The sequence below is a fragment of the Microcaecilia unicolor genome, chromosome 1 (assembly GCF_901765095.1).
Source record: "Microcaecilia unicolor chromosome 1, aMicUni1.1, whole genome shotgun sequence".
Lineage (NCBI taxonomy): Eukaryota > Metazoa > Chordata > Amphibia > Gymnophiona > Siphonopidae > Microcaecilia > Microcaecilia unicolor.
Genome location: NC_044031.1, coordinates 546,834,840 through 546,854,481, shown reverse-complemented (window position 1 = coordinate 546,854,481; position 19,642 = coordinate 546,834,840). Strand labels below are relative to the sequence as shown.

The 19,642-nt window shown below is 44.0% G+C and overlaps 1 protein-coding gene across 1 annotated transcript in view; it reads left to right on the top strand.

Moving 5' to 3' along the window:
- LOC115479260 (2-iminobutanoate/2-iminopropanoate deaminase-like) overlaps nt 1-18,710 on the top strand; it is a 34,025-nt gene extending 15,315 nt beyond the window's left edge. The window contains exons 4-7 of the mRNA XM_030217107.1: nt 4,215-4,269; nt 6,498-6,566; nt 10,318-10,373; nt 18,494-18,710. Of these exons, the coding sequence (XP_030072967.1) occupies nt 4,215-4,269; nt 6,498-6,566; nt 10,318-10,373; nt 18,494-18,550 (237 nt within the window). The 3' untranslated portion in view covers nt 18,551-18,710. The remainder of the gene's footprint in view (nt 1-4,214; nt 4,270-6,497; nt 6,567-10,317; nt 10,374-18,493) is intronic.
- The last annotated feature ends 932 nt before the right edge of the window (nt 18,711-19,642 follow it).

Genomic DNA, 19,642 nt, shown 5'->3' with positions numbered 1-19,642 from the left:
CTCCTGCTACTTCCCCTGCAATACATGTTTCTGATTAAGAAATGAATGCCACACAATTTTTGAGAGGTGAGAATGAGGAGGACCAGCTGTGGGGTCTGTGGGTGCAGGCTCTATTAATATATCTAAAATAGAAATATTCTGGGGAATATATAGTCTGGTTTCTTGTTTTGTACAAATATTACAAATATTGAGAAACCTACCAGCCTATAAAACATATATACACTAAAATTTGTGTTATAAAAATAGTGTGCAGTATTGAATTATTGTGCTCAGTTTGCCGTGCATGTAGTTCAGCCATAAAATAGCTTATATCATGCCTCTGGGATTCTACATCATAGCACAACCCTTCCTACCTACCAAACAATACATTTTTTTTTACCACAATCAGATGAAAAACATTGATACTTAGCTTCTGTGGGTTATTTCATGTAGCATGCTATGAGTCGATCTTCCAGTGGAAAAAAGATTAAGCTGTTCATGCACTGGCAATTGGCTTTTTTCCTTTCTTTTTTTCTTCTTATTTCATTTTGCTTGTGCTCATGTTTATAATTGTGTTATAATAATAATGCTACTTCACATTCCCAACATGCAACATGTTTCGCCAGTCCAGGTGGGATCTGTGAATTACTTCCCTCTCGTGAGTCGTCACATAAACTATTCTCGTTCTCCTGAAGACGCCATTTCTGGCGAAACATGTTGCATGTTGGGAACGTGAAGTAGCATTATTATTTATAACACAATTATAAACATGAGCACAAGCAAAATGAAATAAGAAGAAAAAAAGAAAGGAAAAAAGCCAATTGCCAGTGCATGAACAGCTTAATCTTTTTTCCACTGGAAGATCGACTCATAGCATGCTACATGAAATAACCCACAGAAGCAAGCAAGTTGGACTGCTACACACTCCTACATAGATACTACATGCTAGCAGAATCCTTCTCTCAATTGCACAAGCAGAATATGATCACCTGATATTCTGCATATTCACAAAATAGGGACCCCCCCCAAAAAAAAAAACATGCAAAAACTGAAATGGAGACCCCCCACTCCCCATCAAGAAAGCCAGACTCTATAAGCAGTGCAAATACTGGTAAAAGAGAAACAGAAATGTATTTTCTCTTGTACTCTGCAAAATACAAAAATAGAAAAAAACGTACATGGTGAACATTTTCTTTTTCTAATTGTGCTGGTCCCAATCTCTTCCACTTTCCACATGCCAGTCTTCTCCTGAATTCTTTTCCAGGTTGGCTTTTCCATTTCATCTCTCACCTCTTGTCTTCTTCCTTTCCTTCTTTACATCTGTCTGGCACTGATCTTTCGTTTTATGTCCCCCCCCCCCCCCCCCCCCCCCCCCCACACACACTTTTCTTTGCATTTATCTCCCTTTTTCTCGCCCGCTAGTCTCCATTTCATTTCTCATCTATCTACTGGCTTTTACTAGCTCCCTTGCATTCCTTCTCTAGCACTCCCATTGCCACCTCTGTTTCTCTCTTCCCTAATCTCCTAAACCCCTTCCTCATCTTTCACTCACTTCTTTAGTCCCCCATTCCCATCCTCTGTACTCACCCTTTTAGCTCTCATCTACCTTCCTCTGCATCTCATCAATCGGTCCCAGCTCCATCCTTATCTCTCCTTCCTTCCCTTGCCTCCAAAGACATTCTTATATCTCATACCCTATACGCCATGTCTTATTGCCTCTTTTTCACCATCTTTTTAATCCCATTTCCACCCTCACTCAACTCCTTCAGAGACCCAACCCTTTCCCCAGTACCCCCATCACTTTTCAATGTCTCTCATCCTTCCTTTCGTCTTCCAAAAAATTCATTCACATTATGTCTCAATCTTTCCCCATGTTATCCCCTTTTCTTGCCCCTCTTTTGTTATCCCTCATTTTACACCCTCATTTGTTTTCCCAACCCATCAATATACCCCCACTCATACCTAAAACTGCCAAGTATTCACTATCCCTTAAAAATTCTCACCCCCATCTCTCCTATCCATAATTCCCTGCTCTGCTCCCCAGCACTCTCCCATTCAATCACCAAGTTCCAGTCATTTTCCGCTCTATTCCCCTTTTCCCCACACCCTAATCATATCCATCTTCTGACCTGTTCCCCCTCCCACACACACACACTTAGTCATTTGCTCTATTTCCCTTCCATTTTTTTTCACGACCAAGACTCAAAAAGATGCCCAAACTGACCAGATGACCACCGAGGTAATCGGGGATGACCTCCCCTTACTCCCCCAGTGGTCACCAACCCCCTCCCACCGTAAACAAAAAAATTAAAAAATGTTTTTTGCCAGCCTCTACGCCAGCCTCAAATGTCATACCCAGCTCCATGACAGCAGTATGCAGGTCCCTGGAGCAGTTTTAGTGGGTGTAGTGCACTTCAGGCAGGCAGACCCAGGCCCACCCCCCCTACTTCTTACTCTTGTGCTGGTAAATGTGAGCCCTTCAAAATCCACCCAAAACCCACTGTACCCACATGTAGGTGCCCCCTTCATCCCTTAGGGCTATGGTAGTGGTGTACAGTTGTGGGGAGTGGGGTTTGGGGGACTCAGCACTGAAGGTAAGGGAGCTATGCACCTGGGAGCAATTTGTGAAGTCCACTGCAATGCCCCCTAGGGTGCCGGTTGGTGTCCTGGCATGTGAGGGGGACCAGTGTACTATGAATGCTGGCTCCTCCCATGAGCAAAGGCCTTGGATTTGGTCGTTTTTGAGATGGGTGTTCTCGGTTTCCATTATCGGCGAAAACCGGGGATGACCATCTCTAAGGTCGACCATCTCAACATTTAGGTCGACCATCTCTAAGGTCGACCTAAATGTTGAGATTTGGGTGTCCCCGACCGTATTGTCGAAATGAAAGATGGCCGCCCATCTTGTTTTGATAATACGGGTTTCCCCGCCCCTTTGCCGGGACGTCCTTAGAGATGGTTGTTCCCGTTCAATTATGCGCCTCCATGTCTCCTGTCTTTCTCTCTCTCTCTCTCTCTCTGTCTCTTTCCTTTCCCAGCCTATTCTTACTTTGTTTTTCCCTCACTCACTCTCCAAAGCCCACATGTACTTTTTTTCTGACTCTCATTCCCTCACCAGCCTTAGCTCTTTCCCTGTAACTCAGCCCTTCCAGACATCAATGCCATTTCCTCTTTCTGTTACCCCTACCAAGCTTCCTCTTCCTCTTCAACTTCTTTCCATTTCCATGTTTTCTGTGCCTTTCCATGGTCTCATTTCTTTACACTGCTTCCTAGGCCCCCTGCCCCTATGATCCATTATACCACCTCTCTACCCATCTCTCCATCCCTTCCCCCTTTGTTACTCTCTCACTCACTACAGTCTCACCCTCCCCCAGCCCCAGCATCAATACTCTTTTCTCGTCCCTAACATCTACCAGTCAGTTCCTTTCTCCCATCTGTAGCATCAGCCCCTCTCCTACCCTATCATCTACCTAATATCTCTTTCTCCTGCTTTCCCAAATCCAGTATCCCCCTCTATCTTTCTATTCACTCCATGTCCATCCTGTCCATGCTTCCCTCCCCCTACTCAAAAAATGGTTTGACATCTTTCTCCTCTTTCCCTCCCCCTAAAATGTTCTGGCATTTTCCCCTCCCTCCCCCCACCAACATGGTCCATCATTTCTGCCTCTCTTCTTCCCATCCTGCACCTCTCTCGCTGTCTCCCTCCTTTTATCAAGCATCTCCCCTCTTTCTTCCTTCCACCCTCCAAATGGTCTGAGTATCTTTTCTCTCCTCCTCCCTCCCTCCCTCCCACCCCTTCAAGTGGTCCCGCATCTCCCCTTCTTGACACCCCTCTGTAACCCTCCCCTCAAACCTTCTTTTTATGGTTCTTTTGTTGTTTTTGCAGCAATAGTGTCGTGCATTAAAGAAGAGCATGGCAGTGTGGAGCCTTGCGTAGTTTGAGTGCCAGGAAGTCACTGCCGGTCCTGCCTCCCTGATGCATGTTTCCTTTTGCATGTGGGTAGAACCCAGCAGCGACTTTCTGGTGCTCAAATGCGAGGCAAGATGAGCCCTTAATTCTGCACATAGGTGTCCTTATAGTGCCTAAGTAGCTCCACTGTAGCACACTTTGTTTTTTTCAAGATTTTTTATGTACTGCATTATTCTAATGTTGTGTATTAAACTAATCAGAATGTAAGGTGTGGAATAAAAGCATATTTAATAAATGAATGCATGATGTCTTTCACTCCTACCAGGCCCTTGTGAATATGGGGGAAATTCTGAAAGCTGCAGGCTGTGACTACAGTAATGGTAAGTGTAATTGGTTGCTGGTGGTGGGTTCTAATCCCCTCCCTACTTACTGGCATTCTTAGAAGAGTAGTTGAGCAGATGGGTATAGCAGACCATGCAAGAGGTGAAACATTACTGGAAAGGGAATGTCAACATTAAAATTTACCTTCTGTGATTTAACAGTTACCTCTCCAAGACAAAGGTCTTTTACAACCAGTGGTGTGCTGGTAAATTTTTAACAATGTGCTCTTTTTCCGGGGGTAGCCAGCCCTGCAATTTGAGGGGGGGGGGGGGGTGAGCCCAAGGGTGGACTGGAGGGGGCAACGTACTCCTCTCTTCCCACTCCCATACAGGTGCACTAGGCATATCTTTGCTGGCAGGGATGCCAAGCTCCCCCCCCCCTCAGACAAATAAATGGACTGCAGCTGCTCCCCGCTTCTTGTTTCTGCCTCTAAGCAGCATTCCAGGACTTCTTACACATGCTGTGAGCATGTGAAAGAAGTCCGGACATGCTGCTCAGAGCCAAAAACAAGCAGCAAGAAGCAGCGGCATCCCCACCGGTGAAATAAAGGGAGTTCAGGAGGTGGCCCAAACTCAAATTTTTGGAAGCCGGTTATTAAAGTAGGCATGGGGGCCTACTTTAACAACTGGCTCCCAAATTTCTTAAAAACTTAACAAATGGCTGTCGTGAGCCAGCTCCAGCACACCACTGTTTACAACCCTTGGAAAAAGAACATATGGCCACACAGTAACTGGGCGGTAACTCCAATTTGACGCATGTTGGGCGCAGATGGGCACCTATGCAGCTTAGTAATAGGGACCCTCTCTGCCCGTGCCATACCCCCTCAGAGAAAATTTCAGAAAAATACAATAATTAAGGTTTGAATGCATGGTAAAGAAAACTACTGCCCAGCCCCTGGATATAAACATTTTGCATTTCATTTTTATTTAATATAGCACCAATCAGAAAGGATATCTAAGCGGTTTACATATAAAACATAATTTAAAATGGGGATTAAAGGGAAAACACAGGAGGGAGCCCTAAATTACAAATTTTAAAGTATAAGGAAAGGGGAAAAGAGGAAAATTAATTACTCAAAAATCAAAGTAGACAAGACAATTAGGGGCCCTTTTTTACTGAAGCTTAGCATGTGCTGTGATATGAAGCCCATTTTATGCCTATGGGCTTCTTAGCATTTAGTGCTCTTTTTATTAAGCAGCAGTAACCCCAACGCGGGCTTACTGCTTACAATTTAGGAAGTATCGCCGGGCTGCTGCGGTAGCCAGGCGGTACTTCCCACCCCTACCATGCCGTCATTTCTGGCGCTATGCAAATTTATAGTGCTGGATACTACCCGGCAGTAATTGGGCAGTACCGCATGCTGCCTGGTTACTGCTGGGTTAGCGCGGGAGCCCTTACCACCACCTCAATGGGTGGCGGTAAGGGCTCCCCCCCGAAATGGCCATATGACAAGTGCTTTACTTGCCGCATGGCCATTTCCTGAAAGAAAGCGAGACCAGCCCTTTTACTAGCTGCGGTTCAAGGGGGCCTTGACATGCTTGTAAAACACACGCTGACGCCAACGCAGGCCCCCTTTTGCCACAGCTTGGTAAAAGGGGGCCTTAGTGCGCTAAGCTTTAGTAAAAGGGCCCCATAGTATCTGAAATATTTCTGAAACCAAGGGTCGCAAAGAAGGTAATGATATAACAATGAGTTTCAGATTACAGAAAAGAAGTGGTTTCACCAAAGCTGATCTTGAAAGACTTTTAATAAAATTTCATTCGAGCCTTTTTCTGCCCTACTGTTCCTTTCATTCTCTAGGGGACCACCAGCCAGCTGGGTTTTCAAGATATCCCTAATGAATAAGCATTTGCTATACAAAACTAGGCTAACATTCATATACAATGATTAAACATCAGCCACTTTTTAATATATGGATTTTCTAAATATATTAATAAAATTGTTTAGTAAAAAGTTCTTTATCATGTAAATTCAAAGATTTAGTAATTTTATAACGAATAAGCATGAGACAGGTTTGCATGCCTGTCACCTCCATTATATACAGATCTCTCCATGCGTTTTCATTAGGGATATCCTGAAACCCCGAAAGGCTAGTGGTCCCCTAGGACAGGTTTGAGAACCATTGATCTAGACCATCACAGTCAAGAGACGTATGTATGTTCTAGAATAATTTGACACAGGTTAGAGTCCAGAGCCTAATGCTAACTACATGTGCCATGTCTTCTAGTTGTGAAAACCACTGTTTGGCTAACTGATATGAATGATTTTGAACGCGTTAATGAAGTCTACAAACAATGTAAGTAGTTCATTTATTTCTTGTTTCATTTTCAGACTTGTATTTCTTATATATATGCCACTATAGTAAAGTCATTATCATTCTTTAGACTCTCCAGCTCATTTTCGAAAGAGATCGCCGGCCATCTGCCGACACAAATCGGGAGATGGCCGGCGATCTCCTCATCCCGGCCAAATCAGTATAATCGAAAGCCGAATTTGGCCAGTGCCAACTGCTTTTTCGTCGCGGAGTCAGCCAACCTTCAAGGGAGGGAACAGAAGGCGGGACGGGGGCGGAGTGGGGGCGGGACGGGGCATGGTTACAAGATGGCTGGCTTCACCCTATAATGGAAAAAAGATGGACAGCTCGAACGAGCATTTCATCGGCTGGACTTGGTCCATTTATTTATTTTTAGGTCCAAGTCACCAAAAGGTGCCCCAATTGATCAGATGATCACCAGCGAGAATCAAGGATTACCTCCCCTTACTCCGCCAGTGGTCACCAACCCCCTCCCACCCAAAAAAAAAAATTAAATCACATTTTTTTGCCAGCCTCAAATGTCATACCCAGCTCCCTGACAGCAGTATGCAGGTCCCTGGAGCAGTATTTAGTGGGTGCAGTGCACTTCAGGCAGGTGGACCCAGGCCCACCCCCTCTACCTGTTACATTTGTGGTGATATATGTTTAGTGCCCCCCTTCACCCCTTAGGGCTATGGTAGTGGTGTACAGTTGTGGGGAGTGGGTTTTGGGGGGCTCAGCACCCAAGGTAAGGGCTCTATGCACCTGGAAGCTATTTTTAATTTTAATTTTTAGAAGTGCCCCCTAGGGTGCCAGGTTGGTGTCCTGGCATGTGAGGGGGGGCCAGTGCACTACAAATGCTGACTCCTCCCACGCCCAAATGCCTTGCATTTTGCTGGGTTTGAGATGGCCGGGCCCGGTTTCCATTATGGCTGAAAACCAAAGCTGGCCATCTGCTCTACACCTGGCGAGCTCCACATTTGACCTAAATGTTGATTTAGCCAGCCCCAACCATATTTCGAAAATACAACCGGCCCCGAACATGGCCGGCCATTGATTTGGCCAGTGCCGTTCGATTATGCCCCACTCTATGTACTAAAGCACAAAGAGGGAAAGAAAAAAGGTGGGTACTACTACTACTATTTAGCATTTCTATAGCGCTACAAGGCGTACGCAGTGCTGTACAAACATAGAAGAAAGACAGTCCCTGCTCAAAGAGCTTACAATCTAATAGACAAAAAATAAAGTAATCAAATCAATTAATGTGTACAGGAAGGAGGAGAGGAGGGTAGGTGGAGGCGAGTGGTTACGAGTCAAAAGCAACGTTAAAGAGGTGGGCTTTCAGTCTAGATTTAAAGGTGGCCAAGGATGGGGCAAGACGTAGGGGCTCAGGAAGTTTATTCCAGGCGTAGGGTGCAGCGAGACAGAAGGCGTGAAGTCTGGAGTTGGCAGTAGTGGAGAATGGAACAGATAAGAAGGATTTATCCATGGAGCTGAGTGCATGGGAAGGGGTGTAGGGAAGGACGAGTGTGGAGAGATACTGGGGAGCAGCAGAGTGAGTACATTTATAGGTTAGTAGAAGAAGTTTGAACAGGATGCGAAAACGGATAGGGAGCCAGTGAAGCGACTTGAGGAGAGGGGTAGTATGAGTAAAGCGACCCTGGCGGAAGACGAGACGGGCAGCAGAGTTTTGAACCGATTGGAGAGGGGAGAGGTGACTAAGTGGGAGGCCAGCAAGAAGCAGATTGCAGTAGTCTAAATGAGAGGTGACAAGGGTGTGGATGAGGGTTTTGGTAGAGTGCTCGGAAAGAAAGGGGCGGATTTTACGGATGTTGTAAAGAAAGAAACGACAGGTCTTGGCGATCTGCTGGATATGAGCAGAGAAGGAGAGAGAAGAGTCAAAGATGACCCCAAGGTTTCGAGCTGAGGAGACAGGGAGAATGAGAGAGCCATCAACAGAAATAGAAAATGGGGGGAGTGGGGAGGTGGGTTTGGGGGGAAAAAATGAGAAGCTCGGTTTTGGTCATGTTTAATTTCAGGTGGCGTTGAGACACTAAAACAAATACCCCACTCGCCAAAAAAAAAAAGTGTGCACAAAATATCCCAAAATAAAAAAAGAAGCAAAAAAAGAAAAAGAAAAGAGAAAAACCCAACCAAAAACTGCTCTTGGAGGAAACATTTTAGTATCATACAGTGGTCATACAAAAACCCAACGTGCTGCATCAAGGGTTAATGTTGTATCACAAGTGAATACAGAAACTGTATTTTCTTTTCTGGTGAAATGTAAAAATATTCAACCTTCTTCATTTATTGGTGATTGCCTCCACACATATTTTCTGGGGGTTTTCTCTTATTTTTTAATTTTTGGATATTTGGGGCCAGATTCCATATATGGCACTGAAAAATCCGCAGGGAAATCATTTTCGCCTAAGCGTATTCTATAAGATTTAGGCATGGTATATAAAATACGTACGCTTAGTTGATATCTCAGCGCCTAAAACGACATGCATCCATTGACACCAACGAAAACATGGTGTAAATCCCTGCTCATACATTTTCAAGGACTGGGCCATATTATATAACAATGCACGTAAATTTGGGAACATCCATGAAACGCTCATTTCCTCACCTGTAGTCACGCCCCTTTTGAATGGCACACTTTAGAATTTGGGCACATGTCATTACTGAACATGCTTAGCGAATTATGCGCATAAATTCTAATTATTGCCAATTAGTGCTCATTATTGCTTCTTAAGTGCTGTTAAAAATGCTGATTAGCTTGTTAAAGTATACCAATGTAGATCTGATTCTCAATATATCCATACAATACCAATGTGTTTAGTGAATCTGTAATAAACGCCTGCCACAACTGCGTGCTGAAGTTTATAGTGAAAAAAAAAGAGGAAACCTCATACAACTGTGGCTCTGCCTGGTAAATATAAACCAAAAAATAATTAGGGCTCACAGTGCAAAAGTAATCACAGGTAAAAAAAAACCCTCTCTACTGGTCTATCAATAAATATAAGTGTCCCGATGAGTTAAATAATAGAAAATAAACAAATAGAGAATCTCGTAGGGGTCCTTTTACTAAGGTGTGCCGAAAAATGGCTTGTGGTAGTGTAGGCGTGGGTTTGGGTGCACGCCAATCCATTTTTCAGTTCACTTGTAAAAAAAGCCTTTTATTTTTGCCGAAAATGGACATGCGGCAAAATCAAAATTGCCATGCGTCCATTTTGGGTCTGAGACCTTACCACCAGCCATTGACCTAGCGGTAAAGTCTCATGCAGTAACCGGGCGGTAATGACCTACGTGCATCAAATGCCACTTGGTGCGCGTCTGATATGCGCGTCCAAAAATAAAAATGATTTTTGAGACGTGTATCGGATACGCGCCAAAAATGAAATTACCAGAAGAGCCATGCAGTAGTCGGGCGGTAACTCCATTTTGGCATGCGTTGGGCGCGCATAGACGCTTATGCGTCTTAGTAAAAGGGCCCCTTAATGTCTACGTCTACTTATTTTCAATTTTGAAAACATGTTAAAACTTTTTTATTTAGGAAATCTGTGTTATAATCTGATAGATAGTTAGAAGGTATCAGTATTATTGATCTTATTTTGTATTTCCTGGAAATGTCCAACTTCTTCTAAACTGTGATCCGCTTTGAAACACAAGGTATTAGCGGAATACAAGCTATAATGTTAATGTTAATGGACAGCTGCTGTGTTTATATTTACGGCACTCTTCCTTTCTCTAGTTTTCCAGAAACATGTCCCTGCCAGAGTAGCCTGCCAGGTTGTAGCTCTGCCTAAAGTAAGTAACAATTATTACATTCAGTCATATATACATGTCTTTAATACAGAATGTATCTAAGGTTTTTTGCATGAAGGTTGTTACCAGTTAACATAAATTCCCTCTCAACCGAGTGTTTTTTTTTCTAATTTCACATCTCAGAAAATCACATGTTGTGTGATTACACACAAGCTTAAAAATATATTAGCCCATTTGCAAACAGCTTAAATGTTTTTGATCTTTTAGGAAATTCCCAGGTCACTTGCCCCTCAGATGTTGCTGAGGTGTTTTTATCAGTGTATCTATTCTTATTTATTATTATATATAGGTGGTTTTCAAAGTACAAATAATCAGGTTCAGTTAGATACAATAAAGCTTATCCAGTATCTTTAATAACTTTCAAGACTGTCTGAGAAAAAACCATGAACTATAATGACGGAAGAACTATGGTCTATCTGCAGTCTGCGTGTCAACTTCTCAGCTCGGCAATCCCTTCCTCTCTTTGAAAACCTCTGCGCTTGCCCCATATGTATCCCCAGCTTCTACTTAGGGGCACCCTGTAAGCTGAGAAGGAGTCCTCCACCTACAGTCCTGCCAGTGGGGGGTGCTGTTTAACTATTACATTTTCAATAGTGAAAGACAGGTAAGTTTTGCAGGATTCCAGGGAACCTACCTGTCCACAGCAATTGAAAACACAATATTGAAGCACCCCTCCCCCCCCCCCCCCCCCCCCCACACACACACACACTGGAGCTCAGCTTAGAGGGAACAGTGCTTAGGGGTGAGGATGGCTCAAAGGTGAGTCACAAACTGGTGCCTACCCCCTCACAGGCCCCTTAATCAGAGCAAACAGCAAAACCCCCACATCACTGCAGAGCACCTAAAACATAGAGGAGGCAGCTCTATAAAGGGCGCCAAAAGATAGAAGCAAAGATGCAGCACGCTAAGTGCTAATTCTTTGACAGCATCTGGGTTCCCAGATACATTTATAGAACACTAGCAGAAGTTGGCATTTAAATGTGGGACCCACCCATGCCCTGCCGAAGTACCACCCACATGTTCACCCCCTTGCATTTTTGATGCCTATGTTCTAGAATATCACACTAAGCATGCAGCTAGCGCTCACATAACTGTAACAATCACACATATAAGTGCAAGAGTAACTTATGTGTACAATTGGTGTTAACTTTAGGCGACCTGTTATAGAATGAAGCAGAAAGGGGGTAGCTTTATAAGGAGGGCTAAGAATGCATATAAATAACCTGACTACTGGAATATTCTGGCTATATACTATTTTATCAAATGGTGCCTAAATGCAACGGAGCATAGTTTTCAAGTGGGTATTTTTATAGGCACTCTTTGGGTGGAGTTTGAGCTACTACTGAAAAAAAGGTGTGAACAAAAAAAAAATCCAAATAAATAAATAAGAACAGCCATACTGGGTCAGACTGATGGTTCACATACAGTGGTGGAAATAAGTATTTGATCCCTTGCTGATTTTGTAAGTTTGCCCACTGACAAAGACATGAGCAGCCCATAATTGAAGGGTAGGTTATTGGTAACAGTGAGAGATAGCACATCACAAATTAAATCCGGAAAATCACTTTGTGGAAAGTATATGAATTTATTTGCATTCTGCAGAGGGAAATAAGTATTTAATCCCTCTGGCAAACAAGACCTAATACTTGGTGGCAAAACCCTTGTTGGCAAGCACAGCGGTCAGACGTCTTCTGTAGTTGATGATGAGGTTTGCACACATGTCAGGAGGAATTTTGGTCCACTCCTCTTTGCAGATCATCTCTAAATCATTAAGAGTTCTGGGCTGTCGCTTGGCAACTCGCAGCTTCAGCTCCCTCCATAAGTTTTCAATGGGATTAAGGTCTGGTGACTGGCTAGGCCACTCCATGACCCTAATGTGCTTCTTCCTGAGCCACTCCTTTGCTGCCTTGGCTGTATGTTTTGGGTCATTGTCGTGCTGGAAGACCCAGCCACGACCCATTTTTAAGGCCCTGGCGGAGGGAAGGAGGTTGTCACTCAGAATTGTACGGTACATGGCCCCATCCATTCTCCCATTGATGCGGTGAAGTAGTCCTGTGCCCTTAGCAGAGAAACACCCCCAAAACATAACATTTCCACCTCCATGCTTGACAGTGGGGACGGTGTTCTTTGGGTCATAGGCAGCATTTCTCTTCCTCCAAACACGGCGAGTTGAGTTCATGCCAAAGAGCTCAATTTTTGTCTCATCTGACCACAGCACCTTCTCCCAATCACTCTCGGCATCATCCAGGTGTTCACTGGCAAACTTCAGACGGGCCGTCACATGTGCCTTCCGGAGCAGGGGGACATTGCGGGCACTGCAGGATTGCAATCCGTTATGTCGTAATGTGTTACCAATGGTTTTCGTGGTGACAGTGGTCCCAGCTGCCTTGAGATCATTGACAAGTTCCCCCCTTGTAGTTGTAGGCTGATTTCTAACCTTCCTCATGATCAAGGATACCCCACGAGGTGAGATTTTGCGTGGAGCCCCAGATCTTTGTCGATTGACAGTCATTTTGTACTTCTTCCATTTTCTTACTATGGCACCAACAGTTGTCTCCTTCTCGCCCAGCGTCTTACTGATGGTTTTGTAGCCCATTCCAGCCTTGTGCAGGTGTATGATCTTGTCCCTGACATCCTTAGACAGCTCCTTGCTCTTGGCCATTTTGTAGAGGTTAGAGTCTGACTGATTCACTGAGTCTGTGGACAGGTGTCTTTCATACAGGTGACTATTGCCGACAGCTGTCTGTCATGCAGGTAACGAGTTGATTTGGAGCATCTACCTGGTCTGTAGGGGCCAGATCTCTTACTGGTTGGTGGGGGATCAAATACTTATTTCCCTCTGCAGAATGCAAATAAATTCATATACTTTCCACAATGTGATTTTCCGGATTTAATTTGTGATGTGCTATCTCTCACTGTTACCAATAACCTACCCTTCAATTATGGGCTGCTCATGTCTTTGTCAGTGGGCAAACTTACAAAATCAGCAAGGGATCAAATACTTATTTCCCCCACTGTAAATTGAAGCAATAAAAATGTAAATAATAGCAAAATGGAGGTAAAACGTGTCAGATCCTGTTGTAGGGGTATACAGTCATAAATAGCAGTGCATCAACATACTGTAAGACATATACAAAGAGAGAAAATTGACAAAATGATGTCAATAGGTAATAAGAAATCTAAATCCACAATATGATAATAAAACATACCACACTACAAAAATCCATATACTGTGATAACCACAGTGTCTGCCCTTACAGGAGGAAACCGCCAGAGGGCGCTCGCCCACTGAAATTGGGAAAATGCCCATTCTGGCCACTAGAGGGAGCTCCAGGGATCGAGCTGAGTATGGGCATGTATGGGCCAGTAGAGGGAGCTCCAGAGAGATAGCTGTGGGGAGTGAGAAGAGGCTTCTAGGCCAGATCTTTCTGGAACCAGAGGGGCGAGGTTTCAAGAGGTGGGGAGGTTTATTGGACACCTCATAAATAGCTTCCTCTTAGCAGAGGGGAGAGGTTTGCCCGAAAGAGAGGAGGGTTCTCCCCCCAGGAGAAAGCCTGGCTGTGCCCTATGGCCCTGTGGGTCCCCAAAGGAAAAGATGGGGAGTCAAGAACAACCCAGAGGTACTGTGTGTCCCAGGATAAGAAGTATAGACTGTGTTTAGGCAACAGGGCAAGGAGAAAAGTTTGAAATGGAAGATTGCCCTGTGTAGGAAGAAGTGAACTTATAAGCTGGAAGAACTGTTTTAAGCTTGAGAAAGTGTTTAGAAGAACCAACAGCCGTGGGGTGGAGGATGGGACCGTAAGGTTAAAGTGAATAAAAGAAGGTTCCATCCAGGGGAGGAGGCTGTTGTACCCTGAGACCCAGATGTCCTCAGGGAATGGTCTCAGGGGGGTGAATCTCAGTCAGAATGAGAATGGGAAAGCCAGGTTCCAAGAAAAGACTGTAACCGAGCTAATAAACTGAATTTACATGTAACTGGCTAATTTGCATATTGTTTTGGGCCAGCCGAAGAAGCGGGGCTATCTCCCCCAGAAAAGAGGGACCTGGGGGGCCCCACCTAGAGAGCTGGAAAAGGGGAGGGGCGGTTACCAGGGGATACAGCGGAGAGGCAGGACCAGGACTGCCGATTAAGGAAGAGGTCACCCTGAGGAAAAGGGGAAGACCAAACCTAGAGGCCGGAATGAATGCCACCACATAGAAATCTGGTTTCAAGGTGGTTCCCTGTGGTAAAAGGCTGGTGAGGCCAGGCAGGAGCCCCTAGAGGACCAAGGCACACCAGAGAAGGCTCCGGTGGGGGGGGGGGGGTTTACAAAGGGCACTAGCCCAGAGAGTCCTGAGGGTGGAATAACCCCCCATGAAGACAAGGACAGGCAATAATTGTATCCCCCCAGGAAAGGGTGCAGAAAGGCCCACTGACTACAGGAAGGTTCTGGAGGACTAGAGAACTCGAAAAGAAAGCTGAGTGGAGCAGGCGTCCGTCTCCAGAGGAGGCCCCGGTATGAGGATAGCGGGAGCGGTCAAGTTCCAGAGGTCAGTCAGTCGAGGGACACGACGTCTACTGTGATCCTTTTTACAATACCCACACAATGATATAAATTGCTTCCAAAAATTATCATAAAATAATAAGGCATAGTAAATGCACTCTTACAACCACTTAGAAATATAAGTATCAATGTAAAAAAAAAGGTGATACTATCAGATATACTAATATATGAAAGAATACCTTTAGGCATATGAGGGGTCTTTTACTAAGCTGTGGTAGCGTTTTTTGCTCGTGGTAGAAATCAGCTGGTGGTAAACGCCGAGATGCCCAATATATTCCTATGGGTGTCTCGGCATTTACCACCAGCTGATTTCTACCACGAGCAAAAAACTCTACCACAGCTTAGTAAAAGGCCCCTATTGTGCGGCTCATGCAGAGGGAATTGCATATGTTGATACCTTTTCCTTTGCATATTATATACTTTTTGTAGTTTTCAGAATGTATTTATTATGTCCTATTATGGGGTATGTTTACTAAGGTGCGCTAGCGTTTTTAACATGCCTGTAAATTTAAGGCATGTTAAATGCTAACGCACCTATACATTTCTATGGGCACATTTGCGTTTAACGCTTGTACACCATTTACGCGCGTTAAAAATGCTAACGCTTAGTAAACCTAGCCCTATGTGTTTTATAATAATTTTTGGATGGATTACTTTTTAAATTATGTATCAGTGTGACACAAGTGAATGATTTTACAGATCTGAATGGGCAATCAATAATTTAAATCAAAGGTTAAAGTTTGCCAATGGTAATGCAGTGGAGGAGTTGCGTAATGGTTAATGCAGTGGGTTAAGACCCAGACGAACCCAGTTTGATTCTCACTGCCACTTTTTGTGACCCTGAGCAAGACCTTCCATTTCCCCAGGTACAAAACTTAGGGGTCCTTTTACCAAACTGCGGTAAAAAGTGGCCTTAGCGTGTCCTTATGTGGGTCATTCCTGAGTGCTAAGACCATTTTTACTGTAGGGATAAAATGGCCGATTTTTCTATTTTCTGTCTAAATGGCCAAGTGCTAATATTCCCATTAGTACCTGAGCTCCTGCTGCCACCTATTTTGTAAGTAGTAAGAGCTCACACGCTAACCATATGCTGATCGGTTAGTGCACGTCAATGTAGCTGTGGTAACCGATTAGCATAAAACATGCCCACTGTCTGCCTCCAGACCCACCTCCAGTGTTAAAAAATAAGTTTTATGTTGTAGCGTGTGAGTAGTGCATGCATATCCAAAACTTACCCCGGGATACCTCAGCGTGTCCCGCAGTAGGCATTTTTTGCTGTGGTAAGCACAAGTTGGTGTTTACCATAGCTTAATGAAAGGACCCTTTAGAGTGGAAGCCCCAAGGCCAGTGGCGTAGCCACAGATGGGCCTGGGTTGGTTGGGGCCCACCCACTTAGGGCTCTGGCCCATCCAACAGTAGCATACATTTAGCGGTAGCTGGTGGGGATCCCAAGCTCCACCAGCTGAAGACTTGCCCCTGATAGTAACATAAGCGCTACTCTCCACGATACCGGCACCTGCTCAGTTTTCAGGTCATGCCTGCTGCAGACTGCCAAGGTAGAAAGAAGCAATTTCCCGCCAACTGAGATATTTTTTTTGGGGGGGGGGAGGGGAGAACACTTGGTGCCCACCCACTTCTTGCTAAGGCCCACCCAAAATCTGTTGTCTGGCTACGCCCCTGCCCAAGGCAAAGAGAAAGTACCTGTATAGAATATGTAAACCACTTTGGTTGTACCACAGAAAGGCGGCATATCAAGCAAACAAATAAACAGCTGTTTCTTCTGCATTAAAGACAATATTTATTATCACCTACCCAGACAGAAGTACAAATTCAATAACAAAAACCATAAATCCTTAAACTCATGAGAATCTGATTCCCAATGACTAATTAACGAAACTTCCATTCTCCTGTATGAATAGCACTCAAAGTTCAATAATACATCTCTACTATAATAAAAGGCACCTTCAACGTTCTGAAGCTGACTCCGTGGCTTTACTGAAGTGAAGGGTTTGTAAGGATTGTTAGGTTCGTCGCTCTGTAACCATCTCTTTCTGCCCCGCCCTCGCGCCTCTGATAGGTCCGCCACCCTCGACGTCATCACGTTTTGACGTCCTCGACGTCATCGCGTTTTGACGTTGAGGGTGGCGGACCTATCAGAGGCGCGAGGGCGGGGCAGAGAGAGATGGTTACAGAGTGACGAACCTGATGAAACTTACGAACCCTTCACTTCAATGAAGCCACAGAGTCAGCTTCACAACGTTGCAGGTGGGTGGCTGGAGGGGAGGAGGCAACTACCCTGGAACTGGGAGGGTGGGTGGGTGGACCCTGGAACTTAGAGAGGGGCCGACCCTGGAACTTGGAGGGGGACCAGGCGGACCCAGAAACTGCCGTATTCTATAAACCATGCGGAATATTAGGTGTATTCTATAAAATTTAGGCATACTCTATAGACTATGCCTAGGCGTATTTTTTTCCGTGCAGAATTTTCAGTCGCCATATATAGAATCTAGCCCTAAATGGCTTACAAACAGCAGATTCATAATAAAATATAACAATGACAAATCAACAAAAAAACTACAGTGTAAAACAAGCAGAACTGCTATTCACCCTCTTGACCTTCCACCTCTGCAGCAAAATTGCCTGTCACCATTCCCCACCATCTCATTTACCGCATGAAAAAAGCCTGCAAAAATAAATAAAGTCTTTAATACCTTCTTAAAGTTGTTTAAGAGGAGCAAAAGATTATATAGATAATTTAAACTAAAAAAAAAAAACTTTATAGTAAAAAGAAAAAGCATAGGAAAATATGAGAACTAGAATATTAACTAGAATATTACGCAGCCGGCTTCTCCTACATAAGCGCACAACTATGGAATGGGCTCCCAAAAGCTGTGAAAACAATCCACGACCTCTTGAACTTCAGGAAATCACTAAAAAACAACCTCTTCAAAAAGGCCTACCCCAACGACCCCACGTAACCCTCTTCACCTACCAACACAGCATGACTATGATTGAACAGGACATCACGCAATCTTCATCCATTCTGACCCTCCACTTATACCTCATACGATCACTATACAACTTTGTATTTGTTATCCACTGACTGGGCAAACGCCTTTGACGGTACTATGTAAGCCACATTGAGCCTGCAAATAGGTGGGAAAATGTGGGGTACAAACGCAACAAATAAATAAATAAAACATAGATTGTAAGTTTTGTTTAAAAGACTGACAAGTGTTTACAGTGATTAAGCCATGTCATTTGTATCCATTACTTCAATGGTCAAAAGACTTCAGTGAACTTGCATGTTCACTTTACAAGCAGTTACTTGTGATTAATTTCCATATTAATTCTATAATATCTATACTTTGATTTTGGCATACATGCAAAATTGGAGGGGCCTTCTATTATTCTGCAGAAAAGAGCCAGGAAATTAGAGGATCTTTCCTTTTATTGCTTTTCACACACACCCAGTGCCTTTGCTTTGAGCTTTCCTGGCGTTGAGATATTTATGCCGTTGTAGTCTAATCTTGTATTATTTCCACTATTTTCTTACAGGGAAGTCTTATTGAGATTGAAGCAGTAGCAGTATTGGGGCCCATCACAGATGCATGAGCTTGACAAGGACAGGAATAAAGATTCTAAATATTATCCAACTCTGTATGTGTTACAGAAATTATTAGGATTTTTCTTTCATGGTCTCAATAATGTGCCTAGATTCTTCTGGCTGCTGCTCAATGTATCACATGATATTAAAATGTTTTAGGCCAACCTATGGATCCTATTCATTGTGAGATTTAGTTCATTATGGTCAAGGGGGCTATCCAATAAGAAAGCTGGACCTGTTAAGATTAAAGTGTGAAAAGCTTTGCAGGCTTCCAACCAGATAGCTAAACAGACGTTTTGATTGTAGAGCCCTGCAGCCTCTTGCCTTCTTGTGGCTGGGAGCTGTAAGGTCCTCAAACTCCCCCTGAGGTCCCCAGGTTCTGTCTAACAAGAATGCAGGAAGGCAAGTTTCCAGTGTCCTTAGGCTTAAATTCCTGTAGGTCTTGGTAGACAGCACACAGGCACAACTGATTGGAGTTTTTCCCTACAAATAACACTTACTGAAGTACCCATGAAAGGCAAATGACTTGCAAATTGATTGCTTTTATTGTTTTGTTGCATTTTGGTGCAATTGTGAACCAATTTGGATGGCTATTTAGCTGGTAAGGCAGCATATACATTTGTTAAATAAAAAAAAATCAGATACCCAGTCTAAAATTTACATTCACTGACTCTTCAACACTAGGGCGCTTTCTCTTCTTCTACACCTCTAATAGGATACGGCAGCCATAAGAGATGCTCCCAGCTGGAAATTTTCCTGTATTGGTACCTGTGTAAGTTGGTTGATTCTCTTCTCCAAGCAGAAAGTGACTCTTTGCCTGTCTAAGGTGAAATCTTCTTACAGCTCCTGAAGGTTCCTCTTTTTGGAATCCTTTTGAACACTGAATGATAATTTTTGGAGGGTCCACATACCTATCAGCTTTCCTCTGCTCACACTGTAAATCCACCTCACCAGAGGCAGTGCAATGGTGGTGGGTACTAATGAATTTTCAGGCCCCAAGTCTGCAGCCCCGCCTCCTCACCACCCCTTCCCCCAAGATTTTGATAATTAAACTGAACAATCATGATCATCACAAAAAACATTCTATAAAAAGGCAAGTT